At 38.2% G+C, this 26738-nt stretch overlaps 2 protein-coding genes across 3 annotated transcripts in view; both read left to right on the forward strand.

The window, feature by feature from the left end:
• The window catches only part of LOC106182072 (immunomodulatory peroxidase), a 32594-nt gene extending 17951 nt beyond the window's left edge, over nt 1-14643 (forward strand). For both annotated transcript variants that reach the window (XM_086997593.1, XM_086997594.1), the window contains exons 3-15: nt 3481-3675; nt 4731-4857; nt 5482-5726; nt 7724-7903; nt 8160-8262; nt 8736-8842; nt 9315-9416; nt 9937-10053; nt 10430-10978; nt 11293-11464; nt 11923-12092; nt 12392-12497; nt 13137-14643. In XM_086997593.1, coding sequence (XP_086853719.1) covers nt 3481-3675; nt 4731-4857; nt 5482-5726; nt 7724-7903; nt 8160-8262; nt 8736-8842; nt 9315-9416; nt 9937-10053; nt 10430-10978; nt 11293-11464; nt 11923-12092; nt 12392-12497; nt 13137-13455 — 2492 coding nt within the window. In that variant the 3' untranslated portion in view covers nt 13456-14643. The remainder of the gene's footprint in view (nt 1-3480; nt 3676-4730; nt 4858-5481; nt 5727-7723; nt 7904-8159; nt 8263-8735; nt 8843-9314; nt 9417-9936; nt 10054-10429; nt 10979-11292; nt 11465-11922; nt 12093-12391; nt 12498-13136) is intronic.
• Nucleotides 14644-15990: 1347 nt separating this feature from the next.
• On the forward strand, nt 15991-23882 carry LOC106179826 (uncharacterized). The gene is made up of 8 exons (XM_086997919.1): nt 15991-16422; nt 19603-19888; nt 20233-20441; nt 20897-21032; nt 21196-21426; nt 22095-22201; nt 22700-22804; nt 23312-23882. The coding sequence occupies exons 1-8, from the start codon at nt 16180-16182 to the stop codon at nt 23582-23584; spliced, it is 1590 nt and encodes a 529-aa protein (XP_086854045.1). The 5' UTR covers nt 15991-16179; the 3' UTR covers nt 23585-23882.
• Nucleotides 23883-26738: the final 2856 nt, after the last annotated feature.

Raw genomic sequence — 26738 nt, forward strand, 5'->3', positions numbered from 1 at the left:
TCCACCTGTTGTCAACGAACACATGCAATTGCCGAGTAAACACTATGGTTCTTGTATAGAGGTTCCATTGTAATTTCGGTTTAGACTCTCTATTAGAAACGTGCCATTTAAATCTCAAGTTGCCATCTGATGTGTTGCTTACTTCACCAACACGACTTGACATTGTACGCTGTTCGAAAGCTGTGTCGATTATTGAAGCTGAACAGCAATGAAATACAACTTAAAATACCTCGATGTACATGTGGCTCTATACACGATGGTTTCTTCCATAGTGACACATTGTATTTGTGCCTATAACCATGACAAGGTACAGACCGCATCAATATAATCATGCATGTACGTTCCCCATGGAATATTTTTTATCTGAATATCTTTGTTGTGATATTGGGAAGTCGTTTGTGTGAGAGAAAGTGGATTAGGGATAATGCCCCGGGCTCAGTTCATCTTATGACAATTGTGAAATGAGAATTTTTCGTTGACATAATCATATTTTTAAAAGAAGAAAGTACGAGAAAATTAACAAACAATTGCATAACCTTATTCATCGACCATTGCTTTGACCAATTTTAATTTTTAGAAAAAATATTTATCTTATATAGTTTTATGGCTTTAGTCCAATAAATGTCTACTTTTCCACCTCAGATTTTTCTTTCGCATAAAATACTAGTTTTGAACAGATGGGTTTATTTCAGCGTTTACATGATAACGCGTACATGCATTCAAAATGCAAGCAAATTTGAAAAGTAGCATTTCAAAATTAAAGTCAAAAACAGTTCCGTGTACAGGTCCCTAGGTATATTAAGCATATTGTTCTGGCTTGCCACATGACTCCAGTATCACTGTAATATATATATCACTGACTGTCATCCCGAGATGAGATAAAGAACCTTTGTTTTGTCACTTCATGACGGGGACAGCTTAGAAAGGTCGTTTTTGTTCCTCTCAACACTGTGGTCATATAAACTAGTAGACCCTGGTAAAAGTCAGACAGAAACGAGTAATGCAGCTTGTAAAAGTGAAGAGTACAGTACGGTTCATTTTGGCATTTGATTTGAGACAATAGACAGCAGTGTCCTACAATGTAAATATCCACTTGGATATTACGCTGTAATTTTCGCCAAGAATCGCTTTTTCATCCATATCCCTTTTTTATGATAATAATATGCATTAGCAATCAAAACTCCAATGGTCCATTTATACTACTAAAATGGTAATTCTTAGAAAGACATTGGATGTCAAAATTTTTTCTTAAGTTCATTTTCAAGATTTGCATTGAAATTGAGAATATTTGGTAAAATCAGAAAATTACTTAAAAGTTGACAATGCCCAAGGAAAAAGGCCCTCGAGTCTCTCATTGTTCTCAGTTTTGACACTCTAAATATTTGGGATCTTCGTTTCTAATAAAACTGTTCGCACCGTATTTGTAAAAATTGGTTACTTTATGGGCGCCAAAAAGATACATGTACGAATTTCTTCGATTGGTTATTGAATGTTATCAAGCCACGTAAAAGAGAGTACAAAATTGCAATATTTTATAATAATTTCATTCCCATAGCATAATATCTTACAAAATACCATCGATGCATCTAAACGAAAAAGAAGCAATTGCACTTGGCAAAATGGGCTATGATCTTTCCGTCAATTTTAAACCATTCATCAGTTTAATATTCCAAAGGTTAGCGACTCTGATCTGGAACTAGCGTCGGAACAATAGATCTCCAGACACTATAGACATAAGTAGGTGTTTGGTCAATGATAAAATCCAGTCTCTAATCTTGATATCGCGACATCAGAGACAGGTGGTTTGGATATCTTCTGACCATCGGTGAGAAGAGACATTGTCTAAATGGTTTGGTTCCGGTAGGTTTCACAATCGAATCTGAACAGTTTAATGGGCAGCACCATTCACATGGTGCATTGCAATCTGATTTATTCTAAGTTGATAGTAGTAATTGTAGAATGCTAGACACATCAAAATATATCTTAAAATGAATCTCCAAGAGATGCATACCTGAAAAACCACAAAATTCATATTTCATTCGGGTGAATAAGATTCCCCAACGATAGAAATCTTTTTCGAGCCCTATGTTGTCATTTAAAGCAATTTAGGCGTCTATGTGGTTTGTGGTTTAGTCTGAACTAAACTGTTTTTAATTGACGCAATAAACATTCACTCTTCGACATATCGACAATGTAAAAGAAATATAATGATATAAAAAAAATAATAAAAATAATAATAATGTATATGGTAAGTCTTAAATCCAAATTTCTAAAGTAGATTTCACCGTGCAACGTGAAATGACAATAAAAGGCTAGTAAAAAGAAAGTTTGAATTTAATCAGGAGAATAGTGTATAAATTAAAATGTTACTTCAACACTCTCTTAAGTAGTCGTTTATAAAAATTCTCCTTTTTTTTAATAATAAGTCTTGAGTTTTCTTTTAAAAGTAGCTGGAACGTCTATCCTACCTGTACCTAGTAGTAAAAGTGGAAGTAATTTCCGTTACCTTGGTGCAGCTACTTTAAAGAATTGGTCACCATATGGGTGTTAGGAGTAAATGGTCGACAGAGCGTAACTGGCGAGGGTCGGGATCACAACGTTGATACAAGGCCTAAGTTGTAAAAAAAATATTGCATTGAATATATGGGAGAAAAAAGTTTCACATTGAAAATTACGTTATTTATATATCTACATTGTGCAAAAGAAAACAATCTATCTATGAGATTACATTTTTATGTGCCTGTAGCATGCTGCAAACCCTTAATAGCTGGCTAGTAATGGCTAGTATTATTATTTACAAAACATATCATTTGTTGGGTGCAATTACTGAAATCGGCCGCACGATCAAACTTGTACTTTCTCATTATTTTGGTCTAGGAACCAGAATGCCTCGGCTGCACGTATACTTTAAGCCTTCAGCTGTCCATCCTCCACCCTCCAACCCTCACCTCGTGCATCTTACGCCGCCATGTTCCCGTATAAAATAAGAAAATTAGGCCTATTTATGTGCCGCGAAAATGTCTTTCGAAAATAGGTCTTTTCTAACATTCGCTTGCGATTCGTGGGCCCATGTGTGTCTCAATGCCCCAGTGTGTGTTTTATTTGTGCATCAAGACACATAACTAGCTGAATGAATATTTCTTTTATTACATCCTGATGTAGGGCCGTTGATGGATGTTTTAAGAAAATGGCGACGCTGAAAACTTTTCCCTTTTATGTATTCGTTTATTGATAAAGGCAATTAATTTAATGTAATTATATTAATTACATTATATCAATTGTATTTATAATATAATATAATATAATATAATATAATATAATATAATATAATATAATATAATATAATATAATATAATATAATTTAATATAATATAATATAATAGTTGTCCAGAATACCAGGCACAGTACATTGTACCAGCCCCAAGGTATCTTAATGCGTCTCTTCAGTGCTTTATCAACAGATTACAATGTATTTTTCAGGTGAGAGCAATGTATGGTATGAGGAGAAATGTCCCACGGTGGAGAAGGTGACCACGCTGCCGCCATTGATATCTCCAGCATACCTAAGAAAGGTTCTTAACAAACTGAATGCCAGCACCATCCTGGCTGCCGCGGCTGAGGCCAGAGAAAGGCTGCTCCAGGAAGAGAACACGCAGAGGAGAATGCGCAATGGAGGTGAGTTTTAAGCCTTTAGAGAGAACACGCAAGCAGGGGCTGGCGAAAGCCGACTTCTGGATCTTCCGGAAGACGGTCTGAACATTTTTTTGAGTTTACACTGACGGGCATGTTTTTTTCTGTCAGAGAACGGTCAAAAATAAAGGACAGTTCAATAAAAGATTATTTAAAAGACTGGCAGAAAATATCGCTGGATCCGCCCCTGCGCAAGAATGACTTCCCTAAATAGATCGAAGGGCGTTGATTAAGGGTGTGATAGGTGGGGGTGACTGGATTAACATTAGAGAAGTTTTACTTCGCAGTGACCGACATAACCATGTGAAAATTTCCGAATTCCTGACGTTTGTCGTTCTACCTCAGGTGTGTCAAGCAAACGTGCTGTTGCTAAAGTGTCCTGACAGGTTGAAGGTCTGAATGACGGTCTTAATCCAGGAACGTGCGTCTTTGCACTTCTGCGGGTTTCAATTTTTTTTTCTGTCATTTTACCAAAATACCACACACTAAAGACCATTGTACATGGCATAGGTCTGTTTGAAATCAAATTACTTTATAATCAAGTAATGAGATTCCAGTTGTACGCTTCTGTACAATGTTTCAGTCAAATGTGTTGTATGTGGTGCTGAACAACTTGGTAACTAGTCGGAACCATCAGAACAATGCGGCCAACGGGAGAAATTCTACTAAAGCCGAAAGAACAAAAATGAAATAATTTTGTTTGGATATTGCAGCAACAATTTTGTGGTCAATTTTTAAGCACTTAAGTCACATGTATTTCGTACTAATCTTATGGTTTACTTCATGCCCCTTTAATGTTTATTCCTTATTATTAGTTTTGAATAAGTTTTAGTATATTAATGGGTTTGGAATCTATGTACAATATTTGTAAGCGGGGCGGTGTTTTTTTCATGTTGTTGTTGGTGGTGGTGCATCTTTAGTTACGCAATATATAGAGGTTCTCTTTCATAAATGACGTACAGGATGGAATGGGCAAAAATGTCCAATACTAACATGTATTGAACTAGCACCATGTAAATACACCCGGCCCCGTCTTCCAGGTATCGACTTCGTGAAGCAAGGTGCCGCCGGCATGCACGGGACAGCGACCCGCTCCTTCCGTGAGGCCAGCAGGATCAACCCCAAGGGATATCTGTTTGAGACTGTTACCAAGATCGTTGCTAACAGGTGAGAGTACGCACAGTCACATATACATATATACATCTGCTTTCTAGCATAAATGGCACCAACTGATACTCCTTTGTCATTTTTTACATTTGATAGTCTCATTAAAAACATAGGTATAGCAACATTTCTCACCAAGGACGGCAGTCATCAGACACGCCAACTAATGTACTAGTAATGCTAAGTAGAATATGTTTGCGTAAATGGTTGTTTGAGGAAAGTAGAGTATAGTGGCCCAGAATCCTTTTACAGGTATTTACCCTTCAAGGCTGCACACATTTCACACAATTCTAAGGCCGTGAATTTGTCTTATTTAACGTTCACTCACGGTTCTCAATCTATTCTAAACCTTTTGGTGTTTTTTTTTTTTTTTTTTTTTTTTTTTTTTTTTTTTTTTTTTTTTTTGTAGTTCTAATGGTGTACTGTAATGAATGTAACAGTTCGAGAAGTGTATTTGGGAAGTCTTTCAGAATGTCCCAGGACAGATTAAGAACATTTTTCATTAAAAGAGAGAAATATTATCTTCTAGAACAGATTGAGAACCGTAAGTGAGCGTTAAGTGAGACAAATTTAAATTTGAATGGGGTTATTACGGTGATAATGACAGTGTTTGTTGTTTCTCTCCAGACTGGGTCTCACAGCCCTGGAAGCCAGCAGCGTATCTCACCTGGATATCATGAGCGGCTTTAGAGACACGTTACAAGACTTCCTGACGGCACTGGGAATGGACTGTCCCTTCGACCTTCAGAGGAGGTGCGACCAGAGAGCTAAATACCGCTCTTTTGATGGCACCTGTAACAACCTGAAGAAGCCGAACTGGGGCAAATCTTTTGAACCCTTCAAGAGGTTCCTGCATCCCATGTACGAAGACGGTAGGTCGTGTGCTGTTGGTGATGACTTGTATTAGCTTGTTCAATGACAAACCTTGAAAAATTGGAATAATTACATTAATGAAACGCTGTTGGTTAGTTGATTAATTACTTTGGATAAGATATGGAGATAAATTGAACGTCCAGTTTTAGTTTTATTTTGGCTACTATGAAAGTTGATGTTTAATCTGAAAGGAAATGCACGTCACTCCATTCACTTTGTCAAGTAGTGAGACCATGTGCCACAGGGAATAATAGTTCTATAAGATTATACTGCTTAAACGCCAAAATATCACACATGTGCCAAAAAGGTGTTTTGTTTACTAAGTCAGTAAGATAACAACGTTGACAATTGCCATTATATGGATTGCAGTCTATTTTAAAAACACAAAGGACCCTGTCAACATTTGTCAACCTGGTGTCACTATCTGTGTCTCGTGGAACAGCTGAAACGCCATTTACCTGACAGCTCTGAAGTCACCTATTGTCACCAGAACACTGAAGTGTCTGTTCGCTTTTTTTTTCTTGTCATCCCATACATTGGTGGGTGATGCGGTTTTGGTGCTGTTCTATTCGTCCATTAATCATATTTTGATAAGATGTTGGTGAGCGTTTATTTCTTCACATCCGCTTCAAAAAGGAATAATGACTTTGCTATTTGTCATTGCAATACAATTGATTGCATTGAAAGAGGTGACCTTCAGCGCTTAATGGAAATCTCAGGCAGCACGTTTCTTGTGTCAGTTTCTTTTAGCAACCGCCAATAACATTGTTTTTATATGAAGGCAGTGTTTTAGAAAAGGGAGTGTGAATTGTACCAACACGTACTTTACATTTTCCTAAAAGAGCTGTGATTGTATTTTATGGTTGGCATCGATATCATTTGCATTTTTATAAAATTGATTAAATCCGAATAGTGAATTAGTGAGTTCAAGCAATAGATATGTACATATATAATATAAATCTCAATTGTTCATTGTACATGTGGCTCACAGAAGACCTTGGAACATTTAAAATATTCCGTTTGATGGTCAAATGATGTGACCATAATAAACACCCATTATTCTCCTCCCCTTAAGGTAGTCCAGTGAATAGTCAGTTAGATAGTCAGGTAGATAAATATGTCTTACAAATGTGTCCGAATTTTTGACATACTCAGTTGTCGTTGACAATGTGTCCACTGTAACTCGGACAAACGTTGTTTGTTCACGATAGTACCTCTTACTAAATGTGGGAATATGGCTGATCTAGAGCCCACTGAGGTAATAGAAAATGCCCAAAATTGCACCACCTTTTCTGGAAAACTCTTCCTGGCATATATAGAACCACCAGCGTTATTTTCCTATGTGTTTTTCTTTACTTTACACAATATTTATTGGCATCATTTATATCTGATAAAATAAGAATGATCACTTACCACATTTTCGACTCCAAAATGACAGGACCAATGCTAGGAAAGAAATAAATGCTTCGATACACGAGATTTTTTAAAAAATTCACGTGAGAAAAAAACACTAGGGAAAATTTTGTAGTGGATGCCAGGGAAATACCGCGGTATAAAGGTTGTCAACTACATATGAGATTCCAAATATAAGCATTTTAAAGCTTGCACACATGTATGACTGGATTACTTTTATAAATGTATTTATTTCAGGGGTGATTAAATATATGTCTCCAATAATTTTTTCAAGTTATGTAAAACCATGTACTGAACCATTATATCCCCCATAAGTATTTTAACATTGTTTGTTTTTCAAGTAAACATATGGACACAGCATTACCAATTGTTCAGACTGCCTTTTTCCGAGCATACGAAAATACGCACCTTGCGTATTAGTTTAAAAAAACGCCTACAGATTTTTCTCTTTTTTATCATGAACAAAGGAATTATAACGAAATTGTTGAGTGTGAAAGTCCAATTATACATGCACGAAGGTATTTAAGAATACAGATTGTGCGTAGGAAACTAGAATTATACAGCTAATGCTACGTACTTTCAGGCGTGAACACTGAGAGAAGTAAAGGTCGCTTTGGCGTTCCTCTGCCCAACCCCAGGGCCGTCAGTAGCTCCATCCACGAGGGCAGTAACACCACACTGAACTCCAAGTCCCACACCAGATTGCTCATGTTGTTTGGCCAGTTCTTGGACCACGATCTTACTCACACCCCTGTACCTAAAGGTAAGACATACAGGTAGATTAAATAGCAAGAATTCAGTTAACAAATCACTCTTAAATATATTGGCCAAAATAAAAAGATAAATAAGAAAGATAAAAAATGTGCTCGTGTCGAGTGTTGTATAAGAAAGTGCCATCAAACGTTTTCTTTTTTCATTAAATAAATATCTTTCATATTGTACTTGGCAGTGAATTCGTAAACCACACCTTGCCACGTGGTATATTACACACTATTTAACATTAAGATTTTGTGACACAGGAATCAATGGCTCAGAAATCAACTGTTGTGCTGACGACGTCCTCGAACATAACAGGAACGTCAGGATTCCAAGGGAAGAACTTGCTTCATTGCTCAGGAAAAGGTAAAGTGTTTGTTTCTGTATTTTATTATGCTGTATTTTGAATGGTGGTAACCTTTATGTAGTTCCCAAAGATAGAAATCCGGTAATTTAAACACTGTACATATATATAGCCATCAATTTTAAAGGTTTGTTTTTCTGAAAAAGAGGACCATTTTATTCACTTAGCTGTTCCAACTTTAGAAACGGCATATAACTTGGATCGAATTCCGATTCAAAGCGGACCTTTTTTCATGAATGGTAGTCCGCTAGGAACTGTAGTCCGTTACCCATTACCTTGTACAGGTGACATTTGTCCCATATACTAACCCCGATACTCCATCTAACCCTAACCTGTACTAATAATATGGGACCCCATACTTCCATTCCTAGGTCTACCATTCCTGTCACCCCGGCAGGCACCAGCATATATGTGTAAAATCTCGCTGTGACAAATGATTAGCAAGTGTTATATTCTGTGTGTGTTTTCCACGTAGGTCCGAATGTATGCCTATTGATATTCCAACCGGTGACCGGAGATTTAGGCGCTCTTGTATGAACTTTATCCGATCTTTGCCAACTCCAAACGACAAATGTGAATTAGGTGAGTGACGACGCCATGTAATCATAATTTTTATTGTGTTTACTATGAATGCACGTGATTCATTGCACTACGCATATTGAATGAAAGTGTTTGGCTGGCTATCCAAACAAAGATTTATTTCTGAAAAATCGCCTCGCATATGAAGCGTGCCTCAGTTGATTTTTCTTTGAAGTAATAATGTTATTCCCTACATTTTGGAGGATTGGATTGTAGTAACATGTAGTTAAGCTTTATCGATGCCTTCTAAATTGGCAGTTACTCGAGACATCTGATTTCTAAAAACCCTAAAGTTTGTCAACGCTGACAGTTGCATAGGAATGTTTTATTTCGTATCGAAGTATTTATTATACTTGGAAACACGCACAGTAGTAAATGAAAGCAAATGTTAGAACATATCGTAGATAGTAAACAAAAGACAACGAAGACGATGACGTACGTACTTCAGTTAAACGTTTGCTGTTCCCTCTTCCAGGCTACCGTGAGCAACTTAACCAGGTAACGTCATACATAGACGCGTCCCAGGTGTACGGCTCCACGGAGGAGCAGGCCCGCAATCTGCGAGCCTTCTCTGGAGGTAACGTGTTTCTACTACTACTACTACTACTACTACTACTACTACTACTTCATGTACTCCTCCTCCTCCTCCTCCTACTACTACTACTACTCGGTAATGTTCTACTCCTACTTCTTCCACCATACACTGACTGTCATTGTGCGAAGATTAATAATTATCATACAATTAGCACAGATTAATTAATGATCCCACATCCGCTAATTTGAGGTGTGTTAAAACATACTATTGGCCAATAACGTAACTGCAGTAAAAATATTGACCGATGTTACATCGACTATTTTATTTATTTATTTTTGACTAATTAGAGCTCCGTTGAGAGTGAGATATTTTATTGGTATTTATCATTTAACTGTATTCAAATTAAGTTAAAGGAGGAGGGAACGAACAATATACTGTATGTTATGTGCAGATCAGCAGTGCCATGTATAGGAAACAGTGTATATTCTAGTACATAGTAACACACCATAAACATGATAACATAAAAAAACAAACAAACTAAGGCATATGTGAACCTTTTCAGGTCTCTTGAAGACATCCGTGGTCAATGGAAAGATGTTCATGCCCAAGGATAATAGCAATCAGGAAAAGGAATGCGTCACCCCGGCCAATAAACCGGAAATTAAATGTTTTATTGCTGGTACGTTAGCTTTTGGCGATTACTTTGTGTAATAATCAAGTTTTTTATTTATATGTTTTATCATGAAGATTTATTCATATAGAACATCATTGTAGCAAAACATTTCTATGGCTTCAACATAAATAGATACCTACATGTAAAATCCGTAACTTGCGTATCTTCCAACGTTAAAGCAAGTAATATAGCATGTTTTAAAACGGTTCCTCTCATAAGCAATCATCTTCACATGTTTGGAACTACATATACAGAACACCCTCACGCAGCATAGTATTGGAGGATTTTATTTTTGATTTCAAAAAGGCCGTCACTAAATGTCATGTTCTAGCCAAAGACTTAGAACCACAACTCTTGAGCCTTTTGTATCATTATTTTCCAGGTGATGAACGCAGCAACGAACAGCTTACTTTGACCATGATTCACACCATGTTCGTGAGGGAGCACAACCGCATCGCCACCACGCTCCAACGCTACAACCCCCACTGGGACGACGAGAGGACATACCAGGAGACCCGCCGTATAGTCGGCGCCATGTTGCAGCATATTACCTACAGTATGTGGCTGCCGATGGTCTTGGGCCACCGCGGGGTCGACTGCTTCGAGGTCGGTGTTGGAACATCAGGTTATTTCAAAGGCTACAACGAGAACATCGATCCGTCGATCCGTAACGCTTTTGCCGCTGCCGGATTCCGTTTCGGACACTCTTTGGTCATGGAACACATCGCCAGGTACGGACGCGGGTACACGCCACTGCCCTCCATCCCGCTGAAGAATGCCTTCTTTAAGCCCGAGGAACTGTACAACTCTGAGCAGGGAGGAATGGAGTCCATTGCTCGCGGTATTTTCAAGGATCCTATGGAGCAATGTGATCGTCATCTGACTCCAGCTGTCACGGACCATCTGTTCGAAGATCCGCACTCTCGCATAGGTGAGGTTTTGATTGGTCGATTCACATATTCTTAAAAACAAATATTAATTAATTTAAAATATTTACATTTTAATGCAGGAACGGTGTGCCCTCTTCACAGAACTCTATTATATAATGCTCGTTTATTGGTCCAGCCTAGTATAAATTTTTAAGTAGGGGATTCATCTGCCTCAAACCAAGTCAACGGTTTTAAACGGCATTCTAGAATATACATGTACAGTCGACACTGTCTTGTAAAAATAGCGATTTTGCACCATTAATTTCTCTCTAGTCAATAAGGAAAAATGACACCACATATTCTGATTTATAAATAGCGTTGGACTTGGCAGCCCTTAATATCCAGCGTGGTCGTGACCACGCCCTTCCCCCATACAACGACTGGAGACATTGGTGTGGTCTTCCCAAGGCCAGGCACTTCTTCACCAGCAAGGACGGTCTGGTCAACATGGACGACGTCACTGCTAAGAAAATCAGCGAAATATACAAGTAAGTGGTGCAGTATGAATATGAAGGAGTTGTCCTAGAGGTGTTCCACAAAAAAGCGAATATTTGAACCACAACAGTGAATTGAAGTGTTGTATGTCACTTTTTTATCACTTTTGATTTCTTTCGGCGTTGGAGAGTGCTAAAGTATACAGTAACGAAACAGTAACGAAATTATTAATATTAATAGCATGATAAGAGTTAGTAAGATGTAGATGTTGTTTACTTCTTCCCGTCCGCTTGAGTATGACAGTTTTTCCATCTTTTATTATTATTATTTTTTTTTTTTATGATTGACGTCTCATAGCTTCACCTCTGTTTCTCACTTTCTCTCCTTCCCTCTCCCTCCCTCTCTCTCCCTTCTCTCTCCCTTCTCTCTCTTTTCTCTCTCTCTCTCTCTCTCTCAATGCTTCCCTTGCCACAGATCTACACGTGTATTAACCATGGTTTGTATCCCCTAGTCACCCGGATGACATTGACCTGTTTACTGGTGGTATGGCGGAGCTTCCAGTCCCCGGGGGTATCGTTGGACCCACGTTCGCTTGTATTTTGGGAAGACAGTTTGCCGCCCTTAAGTTCGGCGATAGATTCTTTTACGAAAATGGAGACGAGGACATCAGATTTACTGAAGGTATGTGTTCTTGACATAAGCCATTACGATTGCTGAGGTATTTTGTTCCTGTTTGTGTTTAAATCATGTATACGCCAAATGTTGCAATTGAGAGGCGCGTCAAACAAGACACTTATGTTTTAAGTGCGTTCTTAAAAAATCATTACGGCTGATTTTGTTTTTGCTGTTGCCTTGTTTGTTTAAAAGATGCCAACACTATTACAAATGAAGGCACGACAAACAAGACACCAAAGGGCTGTGCACCTTCAAACATGGACCAGCACTTGTCTTTTAAAATCTTATCTCTCTTGATTCTCCAGACCAGCTGGAGGAACTCCGCAAAACCGACATGGCCAGATTGTTCTGTGACAACTTCAACATTGCGTCCATCCCACGTAACGTGTTTTTGATGTCTGATGACACCACGTAAGTACAAGACACCTACGTCACTTCCGGTGTAGCTCCTGTCCCTGTCTTCAAACTGTAATCAGACACATGTGGGAATGTCTACGACTACATGAGCTTCTATTACGCTTGTTTTCTACGGGGATTTGTATGGGTTTGTCTGCCATTTTTGTGCACATTAACATGTGCCCTACACTTTTTAGATGATCTAAATTGCACTGGGGATAGGCCGACATATACATCCACTGTAAATAATAAAAAGGTTGCATAACGCTTGAGAATGGACAAATTCGATATTGTCAAAAAAGCATTGCAAACTACAGTCAGGTGACAACATTAAATCACGTGACAGCACCTCCAACACCTCAAGTACAGTAACATCGTGCTGAAAAGGGGGGACAGGCAGTCCCAGAAATCTTCACGTGATCTTGAATTCACATGGCAAATTGTGTCATTTATTTCTGTACTTCAAATTCAATCCTGGTATTTTCTATCTGCAGCAACCCCCTTTTGACAGCAGCACGAGTCACAAGTCTGTTCAAAATATGAAACCTTTTTTTTTTTTTTTTGTTTTGGATAAGAATTAAAAAAAATAATAAAATGAAAACGCTTTATTATAATAAAACGCTTCAAACAGAATTCGATGTTTTCTATTTCCAGCAACCCCCTCGTTGATTGCCGCACGGTGAAGTCTATGGACCTCCGCAGGTGGATAGAGCGCCGCAATGTATGCCGGGACGGGCAGTGGAGCAGCTGGTCCGACTGGAGATGTATCCGCTGTGATCAGCACAACAGAATACGCATGCGCGTGCGCAGGTGCGACAACCCCTCGCCTTCATCTTGCGGCAAGAACTGCGAAGGCTCCAGCATTGAGGTCAGACGTTTTGACCTTATTAACGACTCCCCATTGCCTGCGAACTTCGAGAACTTGTCGGAAGCACAGCGCTACAACTACGTTCTCACTCGACGATACAATTAGTGATCACACTGAAAAAAAATCAAGACATTGGCTGCCATGTCAGCATATGACGTCATTCTCCATGTTCAATCAATGTAACAACGTGGCTAATTCAACTTATATTACCATCAATTCAGCTTTTTTAAATGGAATTTTAATTTTTTAGATTTTTGGAAAGTAATCAGTCAAAATGAATGCCATATTCAAATTTGAATTCTGCTGCACGTGCGCTCGCCCGCGTTCGCCCTGATAGGAGAATGACGTGATATGTTGTACCGAACATTGACTAGATTTCTTAACTCTGCGCAGAGGCCTCGTTTGTGGTGCTTGTGCTGTATATTATGACCATGCTGTATGTTGCCAGAAACGAGGCCTCCTCGTGGAGAGTTGTATGGTGAATTTGGCTGTTCCCAATCCGAACTCCGCAAACGTACAATCTACTCAATTACTCCTATCGATTAAGCAGAGGACATTTTAGTCAGACGTAAATGTTCCCTTATTTGGCTGAGGAAAATATGAATAAATTATCCAACGTTTGTCAAATTTACAACAAATTAAATCAAAACTCATCAAGCGCTATTTCTAAAATGAATCCTATCCGGGAGCAAGAAAAGAAAAAGGAATACCAGCTTGCTTCTGACTCTTCGGGATAGAGCGACAATGTATTTCACATAAAGCAGCATCTTATATTACGAAAGGAATCATAATGGCGGGCCATTTGCTACATCCAGACTACCAATTAGAAGTCTAGGCCAGTTATACGTACGGAAATTACAAAGATTGCGATATGTATAGCGATAGCCAGCGCAACAAGCGAGAGAACCGACATCTTTTTTTATCTATCGTATACCACATTTGCATTTCTCTTGAACCATCATCGCTAAGAATGATGATGATAATAGTGGAATAAAAAGGTTATTTATTGCACTCGAAGTTTTTTCTCATCTCCTCGGATGAGTCACGTGATCAACGGAAACAGCTGAGTGTATGAGAGGCTTCTACGTGCTTTTTTGAGGCAATATTTGAATATTTACAAACTGTAGATGATTAGACATGACGATTATGTACACTCAAAATATATGAATTATTTATCTCTATTGATTTCTTGCAGCTTTTCTTCATCATCTTAGACTGGTTAAAATTAGAAATAAAAAATATGTTTACTGATCACTGTGGTGGGGGTGAGCTAATAAACATATCGCTGTCTTATGGTATTGATTTTTGTTTTTGGTTTCCGTAAAAAAAGTTCAGTGTTTACGAAAGCGGGTCCAGGGGGGGGGGGGGCAGCGCCCCCCCCCCCCCCCTCCTCCACACCTTAATCCCCACCCATATTCCTCTCGAATCCATGTGAATGGCACTTCACTGTGCAAATGTAAGACTGTATCCGGCGTTTGAAAGTGTCCAGCGCAATTAATGCATAACGATTTACTGATACAATACGACAAACGTCTTCAGTCACTTAAACAGTTATCTAAATATGTATATTAATATTTTAATATACAGTCCCACCTGGCGAATCTAAGTCCATCTCAAATTACCGTTAATCCGCCACCCTATGTATTGCAGATAAATGATTCACAATTTCGCTGATTAAAATGTGGTTTATCTACGACCAGTTGGACGTTCTCGCCAGCGTCGCTACGTCACCAGGCTCTAAACTTCACTCGTTACTCTGTAGAGGTACTGAGAGGGTTTTCAATTTGGGCCCTCCTTCTAACTTCTACAGGCCAATCTTCACTCTACTGATTATTTTAATTTATTTTGTCTGGAAATTATAACTGCAGAATTTATTACCAGATGAATGTCTTTATCGCAAGATCAAATTAATTTTTTTAATTTGTAAAATTTTGTGACTTTTAAAGAGTAGATGTCGTTGCTTTGTATTGTGCCGTTCCTCCTAGTAAAACACATACGTCAATAAGATTTATATTTATAAAAACTGTCAGTGATCACACTTACGCCTTCTCGCTTATTAATTCATAAATATTAAAACCATAACCGTTAAGCCATTACTACGTATCAAAATGAAAAAGCATGATCAATTGGTGTACTGATAACTTCTGATCTTTGAATCATACACCCTATTGTCATTTGACTTGTCTAAATAGTATGTCAATGTCCTTCATGGCCTCAGATACTACCCCACTACAGATAGGCCGGGGTGTAAAGTTCGTGTTGTGTGACAACGAGTGGTGATTAGATATGGGGGAGTAATACAGTCACGTATACAAGATATTGGACACAGGACTCAATAAACTAGTCAAATATATTAGACGTGCCTTAAAACAATACCCCTTATCTGTAATAACTATCTATGTCAGCTACTCTTTGTCGCTTGTTAACAAAAATCAAATTTTATCCCGCTAGCTGGAAAACGTTCTTTGGTTATCTTGTAGTGATTATTTCAATAATCACTTAAACTCCAACCCCCCGTTTGTTCAATACAACTGTCAAATTGTACACACACTTGAAAAGAAATAAACTACCTGTCGCCCCCTTTTCTAGGCCCCCTCACTTCTCCCCGCCTATCAGGTGTGAGGTAACAAATCCCAGTTTATTGCCACCGGTGTCATAGCGATCCACGCCCTAGTGACGGGACAGCAATAAATGCGGTCTGCGCGTCCCTACCGTCACAACACACCCGCCGAAATTTACGCACAGATACGGGTGTAAAAACTAGACTTCTCAGATTTAAAGCATAAAATAACGCTAGGCCCCCCTTCCCGCAAATACCATTTAGGAAAAATGTCTCAAATTTTACGGGTATTTGTTTTGGCTATTATCTGTGTGTTCGTCGCCGGAGAAGATCTGACTCGAGTCTCGAAAGAAAGCGGGAGATCTGTCGTTGAAGCTGTCATAGACTCGCTGCAGACATCTTGTGTGTTTGGCGATGACAAACTGTTGCTCAGAAGAATGGCGTACGTTCTAACAGAGGATGGAGAAGATCCAAGAACTTACCGCGCAGGTTATTCTGGAGGAGTATGGCAGGTGAGAGACTTTCATCTTTATCCAAGTTATTATTATTATTTTTTTTTTTTAATTTACCTTTTTTGTTTACCTGTTTTGATTATTAACATTTTAATATTTAAGTGTGTTTTGGTAAGTTTTTTTTGTTATTGTTGTCGCTGATATTTCTGAATAGGCACCAAAAAAGAAAACCTTGTTCTACATGTATTGCGCTTATGTATCGTTAAACAATTTAATATAACTCCTAAAGACGGCTCACTTCGTTTAATGGTTTGATTATTTGATACCCACGGAAACGGTTACCTGTGCAATTCATTTAGTTCAGTGATATGATTATGATATTATATATAGTCTAAAACTGAGTCTAAAATTCATAAATTGATGTTTTAAAATGCGTTGTAATACAAATAACTGCAGGAATTATAATTAAGACAATTATAATTTTAAAAGTAAAAGTTTCAAAGATATTAGTATATTGTTTGAAAACCTTAAAGTCATGAAAAACTTCTTATTTCACTCCACCTTAATTTTCAACTTAGCTATGGTTACGTTTAGTAACTTTTTTTCTTCTTTCGGCGGAGCACATGTATTAGGCTTATACCAAGGGAAAAGAGTGTCTATTAAAAGAGATCAAGATGGTCCTCGGTTTGGGTTTAAAAACGCGTGCGTCTTTCTAGTACTCAGATGTCATATAAGAGTGCTAAGCAAACATCAGATGAAGTGAAGTCTAAAAGCAGGTCACGATGAATGTTAGGAGATATTCTGTGTACAAAAAAGGTCCAGATTTTGTTAGCGTACGTATTTTCTTTGGCGTATGTACATGTATGTGAGCGTGGACGCACGGACAACCCTGATACATGTAACACCAGTTCTGCGTTTTACTACCATTATTGGAGCTTTATTTTGATTGACGCGTTCCTGTGTTATTTATAATATCGTGTCAATTGGAAACATTTAGCCTAGCTTAGAAATCTATTTATTTGTCGTTTTCTGTCCTTCATTGAAAGTCTTGGAGTAGGCCTATGATAGGCTGTCTTTTGTTTTCAGTATAGTTCTAACTGAATGAAAAATAACTATTTGATATTTCATTTGTATAGTTTTCTAATTAAATTCATCTTTAATTTCGCAGTTTTAGAGATAAACACTTTATGTGATATACGTAGCGAATGATAAATATGTATGTCTGCATAAACTTGGTTTTTCCACTTTCTATCATCATCGTTACTATGGAAACGTCACACAGCGCCATCTATCAGAAAGTATTCTGCTCTGATAACGTATGTTTACCACCCTCCCACGGCTGTGTATCAAATCTAAGGAGGGCTGATAAATAAAACGGTAAATGCATATCAACCAACAATTTAATGTTTCTTTTTAAATAAAGAACTTTGACTACCTGGGTTTTTTATTGAATTGAGCCATGTAAATGTAAAACAAGCATTTGACAGTGTAAACAATGCCGCTTCAAATCTGTCCTTGATGGCTTATCTAATAACTCGGCATAGGTGAGTACGCGTACTTTCTGTGTGTACTTTAGGGGTGGATGGTGCGCTTAGTGATTATGAGGTCACCTGTCACAGTTTTTATACGCAGGACTTCTTCAGGCCGATAAAGACTTTGACGCACCGTATGACGTCAAATCTGTAGCAGACGCTCGTTTGTGGGATTCATCCGCACTGGAAAACTGATGACGTCGAATGTCGTGTTAAACTGTGTGATCAGTCCTGTGATTTAGACTGCATTTGCACAGATTTTAGATCAATCTATCCCCGTGGGGAGTCTCACTAGATTACGGTCAGCTTAGCCGACTTAAATGCCTGTCCCGCCTACTAAAAGCTGTAAGGAGGTAATTAACTTCCGTGCGGGCTCGGCTGACAGCAATTTAGCGTAAACCCCCAGGGAGTTAGGTCGATCCGGATGGTCCCTGTGAGTGTGACGCCTTTTTGCACCAAACAATCATCGTACTATACGAATACCATTAGGCCCTACTGAAGACTGGGTTCTTATTGGCCTGGGCTATAATGCCAAAATATTTAGGGCAATGCATTATTCAGATAATTTATACACTTTAAAATTATTGAAACATTTTTTAAGAATTTCGTAGTTATTATTATTATTATTATTATTATTATTATTATTATTATTATTATTATTATGCAGCAGCAGTGCAGATAAATTAATCATGAGAAAAAACCCAAAGTCTCGCAAATTAGCGTTAAATAAATCGAGATACAGCGAGATTTGATGAAGGGTGCGGTCAGACCTGATATAGCAATACTGTCTACCGATGTGACAGGAATGGTAGTCCTTGGAATGGAAGTCCGGGGTACCAAATGATTACTACAGGTTAGGGTTAGTGGGAGTATTGGGGTTAAGATACGAATGTCACCTGCAGAAATTAACGAGGAACGGACTACGGTTTCTAGCGGACTACCATTCCTGTCACACCAGTAAATTTCCTAAATCGTGTGGTCATTTCTGAATCAATCATACTTGACGCATAAGACTTCCCCGTGAATACACCCACACAATAACACAACACTACAAGTATTTTATCTTTAACAGCTTAATCGACATTCAAAAATCAAACTGTTATCGGAACATTCATGTTGATCACGATTTGTAAAACCTCTGAATGCTTAATAATCAACATTTGATAAGGAGATTCCATTCTTATTCTTTACCGAATACTCACGTTACTTGGATATGATAGACCTGTTACTATGTTACACACACACGCTGATTGGTTGATACGTGTTGCTTCGCGGGACAGGCACTCACGGTCATTTATATACTTTTTTATCAGGCGAAGGAGGACGAATACTAATGCAAATGTGCGGGTGGGCGGGGGCGGAAGCGGAAACAACTTGGACCCAATATTAGTTTCAGCAAAGGAGATAGAGGGCGCACCTACTGACTTCATACATATACATTCCTATGGGAAATTCCTATGGTTTTATTTGAATTCCAACATGGACTCCTTTTTTCTTCTTGATATTGAAGTTCGTTTGGTTAAATGACACAATAACACCCTTTCTTGTTATTTTTATTTTTCTGAAAACATGAATGCATACAAATATGCATCAAAGATCACTGGCAATCAACAGACTGTGTACTTACGGCGGAATGATATCTTTTACGCGGGCCGACACATTATCGAGATTGTTTATCATGTATTGACATGCTGTCTTTTATTTAAAGGTAAACGAAGACAGATACAGTCAAACTAAGACGAGCAATGTTGTAAGCCGTCTCCGGACAAAAATTGGCAGCAAGTTTGGTATTGATTGGTCCAAAACGACATGGAGCGACCTCGAGAAACCTTTATACTCAGCCATTGCTGCTCGCCTGTATCTCGAAATATCTCGCGGGAACAAAGAAATTCCGCGAAGCATCTTACAACAAGAAACCTTCCTTCAGAAATATTACAACGTCTCTGGAATCGAATATGTTGGTCTAAATAACACTTTGAGGAACCTAGATCGCAGTGAGTATTCACATATCGTTTAAGATAATATTACATCTTATAGGTCCTTAATTTATTAATTAAAAAAAAATAAAATAAAGTACAGATAAATTGTAAGACACTGGTATGACACATGTTGTAATAGTTTTTATGCGTTCAAATGAAAATTAGGTTTACACAAAAATATGTAAGCTATATCTTTTAGTTGAATGCTTTAGTTGAATGTTTGTCGGTATGTATACAACTACACTATGAAAATACTTAAATCTTCGGTTTAAATAATTTCCGTTTTGAGTGCATATTTAAATCTAACCTCAAACTTGTTTAGCGGTATTTTCTATTGTTTTTTTTTTTTTCGCCGCCAGGTTGCGCCTCTATTGGTATCGACCTGGTTTTTGTCTTGGACGGGAGCGGAAGTGTCACTAAGCCAAATTTCATCAAAATGAAGGAATTCGTACAGCAGGTTGTGTATGCGTTCGACATAGGAGAAAACAAGACGCGTGTGGGTGTTATGCAGTATTCCAATCTCTTTTGGAAAGAGTTCTATCTCAACACTACCTTTGATAAACAAGGGGTAAGTATAGGTTTTAGGTAGCACGTCTTCATCGTTTAAACCTTCAAATGATAAAATATGTAGTAATTATGTCAAAATATAAGCATTTCTCTTTCATTGCTTTATCTAAATGATGAACAAAAGAACTGCTGTCTACCATTGTCATTTTAATGACCACTTTGTCATATTTTTTGTATATCGTATTCAAATAACAATACTGGTAAAGTGCATAAATCAAGTATTTAAAATAAGTTGAATTCCTGAAAAGCGTGTAATGTCCAAAGAGGAACAACAAAATACATGTAGCTTTACTATCCAAAAAGATAAAATTTTCGTGAAAAATATTGAATAGTTACTAGAGCAAAGTCTCATCTGAGAAGAAACGGGGACAGCAACATGACAGTGATGCTATCTTTTATATTTACGTTTGCCATACTATGATTGCCAATGTCATAATATACTTGTATTTCTGAAAGGTTCTCAACAGAATTGGCAGTATTAAGTACCGGACTGGTGGGACATACACAGACGAGGCTCTCGACATCATGACGAATGATATGTTCTCTGAGAAAAATGGCGCTCGACCTGAAGACGGCGGGAGACCCAGAATAGGTATACATACTTACAAAATCGTGTGGATGTATAACATACGTATTTACGTAAATCGTATGTTCTATTTTGCAGTGAAAAAAGTCATTGACAACCCCGTATAGATAATAAGTTGCAAGATTCCTTTCAACTGAAACAGTCACATGGCCTTACCTCTTATTTCTAGGAATTGTTGTAACTGATGGCAAGTCACGTGATTCGCGGAAGACAGCGGCCGCCGCAAGAAGGGCCATAGATGCCGGAATTGTCCTGTTTGCCGTTGGCGTCGGAGCTGGTGTTGACATACCCGAACTAAACAGTATCGGATCAACGCCTGTCTGCACCCATGTGTTTCCTTTGACCGACTTCGAAGAGATGGCGCCATTTGTTAAAGAGATAGAAACCAAATCTTGTCAAGGTATGTATGAATGTATAAAGAAGAATGTAAAAAGATTGTCCCCCTGAGGTTTAATGCTCAAGAGGCAATACAATGAGGTTGTATAATATTAATTAGTATAGTATAGTAAATAATATTTGAGTCAATGACCCCATTTCCAGAGATTAGATCGATCTACTTTAGATCGACCTAACTCCCTGGGGGTTCACGCTAAATAGCTGTCAGCCGGGCGGACACGAAAGTTAATTACCCCCTTACAGCTTGTAGTAGGCGGGACGGACATATAAGCCGGATTATCTGACAGTAATCTAGTGAGACTCCCTGCAGGGATAGATCGATCCAAAAGCTCTGGGAATACAGCCAATGAGATACGTGTATGAAATTGGGTATTAACTTTTGTCCCCTTCACAAATATTCTACATCATATTTGAGTACTAAGAGAAAACAGTGTGCTACTCGTGACTCTCAGAAAAGTAAGTTTACACCTATAAAACCCATTTTTTACAACTGAAAACATCCCAATTTATATATCCTGAAAGAAAATCACCACTGTCACTGCCGTTTGCGAGTGTACATGTATATAACGTTATTTTATATATTTTTACGTGGCAGGGTATTTATCACACCTTATTGCATATTATTTCTCTTGAGAAAAAATGCCCCTGTTTACCCCCCAATTATTTTTTCAGAGCCCGCCCCCGTCAAGACAGGCACCGTTGTGACCGGCGTACTTCTGGCCAATCAGAAGCAGTTTTTCTCCCTCCAGGCTAACAGGTCTTCCGGCTTTACGGTCAAGGTAAAACTGAAAGAAATTGAAGAAAACGCAATTCAACAATTTTGTACAAGACTGCACTGTACTAGCGAATCCTGTGGTCATAGAGCATAAGAAGGCAGTATTCCCGTATAATCTTAAAAGAGCATGCACTGTGCCTTCAGCACGGGTAACAATTCTGTTTTGTGGGATATATTTTCACTACTATTTTGTATTTTTTTAACCATTTATCATGTTAGACACGGTATCTGTAATAAAAAGCACTATTTCTTACAATTTACAGCTGTGAGGTGATCATTTGTAAGTAAAAGTACATGGAAATGGGGGTGGGACAACCTTTTTGACCAATGCTGTATATGATAGTATTTCTGTTACTGTGCAAGCGCACATTTTTCTCTTGTTCACTTGTCCATGAGTGTTCTGAAGAATTTGATAAAAATGTAATATGTGTAATTCTACTGGAATATTGTGATACTACTGTTACTGTACATGTTAATTTTCCCCATGGTCCACGTCATCCAGGTCTCCATGAGTGTCGGCACGACCAGTCTGTATGCCTCCACCAAGGTGAAGAACCCCAGTCCAGCCTCGTTTGAACACAAAGTTACAGCATCAACCACCCAAACGGTACAGTTTTTCTAGCCTGTTTCTTAATAGCTTTCATTATTTTAGTAACAGAATTAGGGTAAATTTCAGAGCGCCTTATGATGAAGTTAATATTGAGGGTTATAAGTTAAGACTTCACCAAAAAATCTGTAAAATTCTTTTTAATTTCAAGCTTACCAAGTACTTAATCCTGTTTTAACCTGTTTTTTATTTATAGATATATTGCATACATAATGGCATTTTACAGACGGGAAACATTATAATTTCCACCAATCAGTGACTGCAGATAGCTGCAGTACCCTTGTTCAAAACGTACAAAAAAAAATATATATATATATATATAAGTGTAAATGAATTTGGTTGTCGCGATATAAAATACTTAAAGACAAAATAAATATTGTTATTAACATTCTGCTGGCGCTGCGCTGATGGACGACGTTGATGTGTTGGGCAGATTTCATACACGGCATTGATTATCGGCAAGTTTTTTAAAAAAATTGCTCACGTTCTGTCTTTTTACCTTCTCAGGCCCAGCTGTATCTTTCACCCTCCCAGCTGAGCGTGGGATTGTCAGCCAGCGGCACGGCGCAGTCACGTGTGGTCCGGCAGGCTTCGGCTGACAACGAGCAGGTCCAGGTGTATCTGACCCTGGAGGCCGGAAGTGGAAGCCAGAACGAGTTCAAGATGGAGTCAGGCCACGGTGACGTCAGATCGAGTGCCACCAACGTCTCCAGCATGGCCGGCTGTCTCGTCTTTTCACTTTTGGCATTTCTTCTTAGCTCTTTTTTGAAGGACTTGTAAAGTTTTAGAATTTCTCAGGAATTCCTTTTTGTACTTTTCATTGGTGTGACATAAAATAGACGTTTGTGATGCAAGTTGTTGACCATTGAATACAATATGAACCAAGGCTTTAGATGAAATAACAGATTTGATACCTGAGCTTTTTACCAATAGTCCTTTCAAATGAAACGATACGTTGCCATTATAGCAATTTTGTAATTTCAGTTGTGCTTGTTTTGTTATGACGAGGCCCTGTGCCTGCATTATAGATACAGTGGCGTGTTACAAGTCACTCTAATAGAATAAATCATTTATTTGATTCCTGTTTGACAAATCGCTAATCCTCTTATAGATCGTTGATGGAGCGGAATTATAAAACAGACCCTAACTCTACAAGTTATAGTCCACGGGACAGTTTCACTTTAAGCTTTAAGAACCTATCATTATACATCTTTTTCTTCTAAAGGATGATAACGTAATACTTAAATAAGACTTTGTAATATTGTTGAATGAATGTTATTAGAAAGTCCAACAGAATTCTTTTCTGGTAACTAATTTAGAGTTCATAAAGCTCAAAGTCGTACAAAAGGAAAATCTGATAAAATGGTCGTCATATCAGACAGTAAGTTGTGCACTCTGTGTGTGCACGCATGGCTGTCACAGTCAGATTCTAAAACAGAATTTTCTGATCTCAAATTCGTTTGTTAGATATATATTTTTTTTCCTCCGCGTAGGGGAAAGAAGTGGTCAAAAACATTATTGCTGTAGGTGCGATTGTGCTAGTTGCGCTTCAGTTGCGCCGACCACCTGAAGGTCGCGTGCCCTCATTGTGATAGAGAAGCGCATTGCGTCGTGTGCCAGTACTGTATCTTATGACATGATCCTGCTGTATATCGCCAACACAGATGTCTAGACACGGAGGATATTCAACGATCAGATCTTCTAGAAGAGATAAGGTCCATATATACAACAACGGTCGGTTATTATATAATTAAAAGTACTAAGCCAGGAGGCACAGACTTTGTTTATTTTCGCTTTAACAGGAATACGGGATGCAAAATGATAATACAATAACTTTCACCCTGGTGCTTTACAGCTGACCCCCCCCCCCCCCCCCCCCTTCAACCCACCTCCCCCTCCAACCCACCTCCCCGGCCGCCAGGGTTTTCGTCATCCTTATGTCACATCGCTGCAAGCAACCAGAGTATTATTATTATTATTAAACCAACAACCTTGGCAAAACAGCTCCGCAAGTGGGAGGAGACATCTTATTGAAATACACAAAAAATAAACGATGCTAAGACTAGCACATTAACAAAATATATTATGTTTATTGTGAATGAATAAAAACTAAAAAAGGAAAAAATGTCCACCAACTCCTTGGTTATGTGAACCCGCCAGGGAATATATTTATCTTCTCAAAGCACCGGAGTTCATATGAGCTGAATACAAGTGGTTAAATATTCTTATTTTCACAATTTCTTGTGATTCTTTTTTTTTTTTTTCTTTTTTCGTTGATATTGTTCTTCTCGCTATACAGACTAAGTCTTAAATTGATTAAATTATGTTTTTGTATTCGCAACATTGAGTAAGTCTTGTCACCAAGAGGGGGGGCATGCTTTCCTTAAAAGACACACTGGTTAACAATTTTTAAAAATGAACTTTTAAAAGATCCTAAGCTTTCAAACATGGCGACAGACAGGCTGGAGATAGCTGCACGCGGTGACGTCGGCGCCACGCGGTCTGTCACCGGGCACCGTCACAGCGTAGAACTGGTTCTCTTCACACCGTGTTACACCACAGCTGACTTCAGCTGAAATTTGAGGTGCCACACGGCGACAAGCAGTCTGCCAAAGCCGGTGCACGGGAAACTTCTCCCCTCTCCGCGCCAAGCAGTCTGTGTAAGTGCCCCTGTCAATGGGAATGACTCAGCCCCTTGTCAAAGCCGATTTCAATACCAAACTTCTTTTCATCGTCAAAAAATAAGCAGCGGTCACGGTGTGCGATTCCAATGATCAACAGGTCGTATCGATTTCTCCAGGTTGTTTTAATCGGGGCTTCAACGACGGAAGTCAATGAAAAGTCCCTGAAAAGCTGCACACCTGGGCCAAAGAGCCAATTGTCTCCGGCAACACGGGATTATTTCAGAGGCAGCGCGGCGAATAATGACGGAGAAAACCGATCGGGCGCTAATCTTTGATGTGCGCTAAGCGGTGGGATTTCCTCATTCTGACTATTACTGGCTAATGGGTTGTAGCAGCGCTATCATTAGACGCAATGGGCCGTGGTAGAGGAGGGAAGACCGGGGTGAACACTACCACCACGGGAACAAGTGCTCCAGACTTCTACAACGTGTTTACCGCTGTCGATTACAAATATACTGTATACCCCAGTAGAGTGTGTGGGGACAAATAGAAAGAGAGCATGTCTTTCAATATTTTGAAACGATTAATATATATATATATATATATATATATATATATATATATATATATATATATATATATATATATATATATATATATATATATATATATAATAGCAATAAAAATGGACTGAAAATAGTATTTGCTCGTTCTTTGATCATATTTTGAAGATGTATAGTGAGGGTATATGTGAAGTACATATGCTTACAGTGTACATCGCAAGAATTAAAGAGGATCCGAAAGACTTCTCTACGGCCCGCGGCTTCAATATCTTGGTCTTACATGTAAGACCACTTGACCCTTTCAAACTTTGCAAACAGTTTAACAGTTCATTTCAACAACTTGTGGGAACTATCTCAAAAATATGTGTAAATATTTGATGAAGGAATTAATGAATGAAAAAAATAAACAAATAAATAAGTATAAAATGGCCAATGAATGAATATATATAAATAAATAAAAGAACAAATAAATGAATAAACAAACAAACAGAAAAAAACTAATAAATAAATAAATATAGCTGGAATTTTGTGAAAATTATTACCAGTTTATCTTGTGTTCAATATATCCTTTACAATTCTTCATTTACATTGATTTTCATTCATTGATATTGAACTTGCTCGTTAAAATACTTTTTCTCTCAAACCCATTTTACCTAAATATTAAAAAAAATTTTTTAATCACAATTACGAATTTTAGAGGTATGCAAATGAAGATAAACATGTGTTGCCTTCATTTGAGTTTATTAT

This window comes from Lingula anatina, chromosome 10 (assembly GCF_051362555.1).
Source record: "Lingula anatina isolate TDL-2025a chromosome 10, LinAna3.0, whole genome shotgun sequence".
NCBI classification, from domain to species: Eukaryota; Metazoa; Brachiopoda; class Lingulata; order Lingulida; family Lingulidae; genus Lingula; species Lingula anatina.

Excerpts from the sequence above, each read along its gene's own strand:
- LOC106179826 (XM_086997919.1), top strand. The coding sequence starts at position 16,180 with ATGTCTCAAATTTTACGGGTATTTGTTTTGGCTATTATCTGTGTGTTC. Across the intron at positions 21,427-22,094 it reads AGAAACCAAATCTTGTCAAG|AGCCCGCCCCCGTCAAGACA; the intron begins GTATGTATGAAT and ends TTATTTTTTCAG. Across the intron at positions 22,202-22,699 it reads CTTCCGGCTTTACGGTCAAG|GTCTCCATGAGTGTCGGCAC; the intron begins GTAAAACTGAAA and ends CACGTCATCCAG.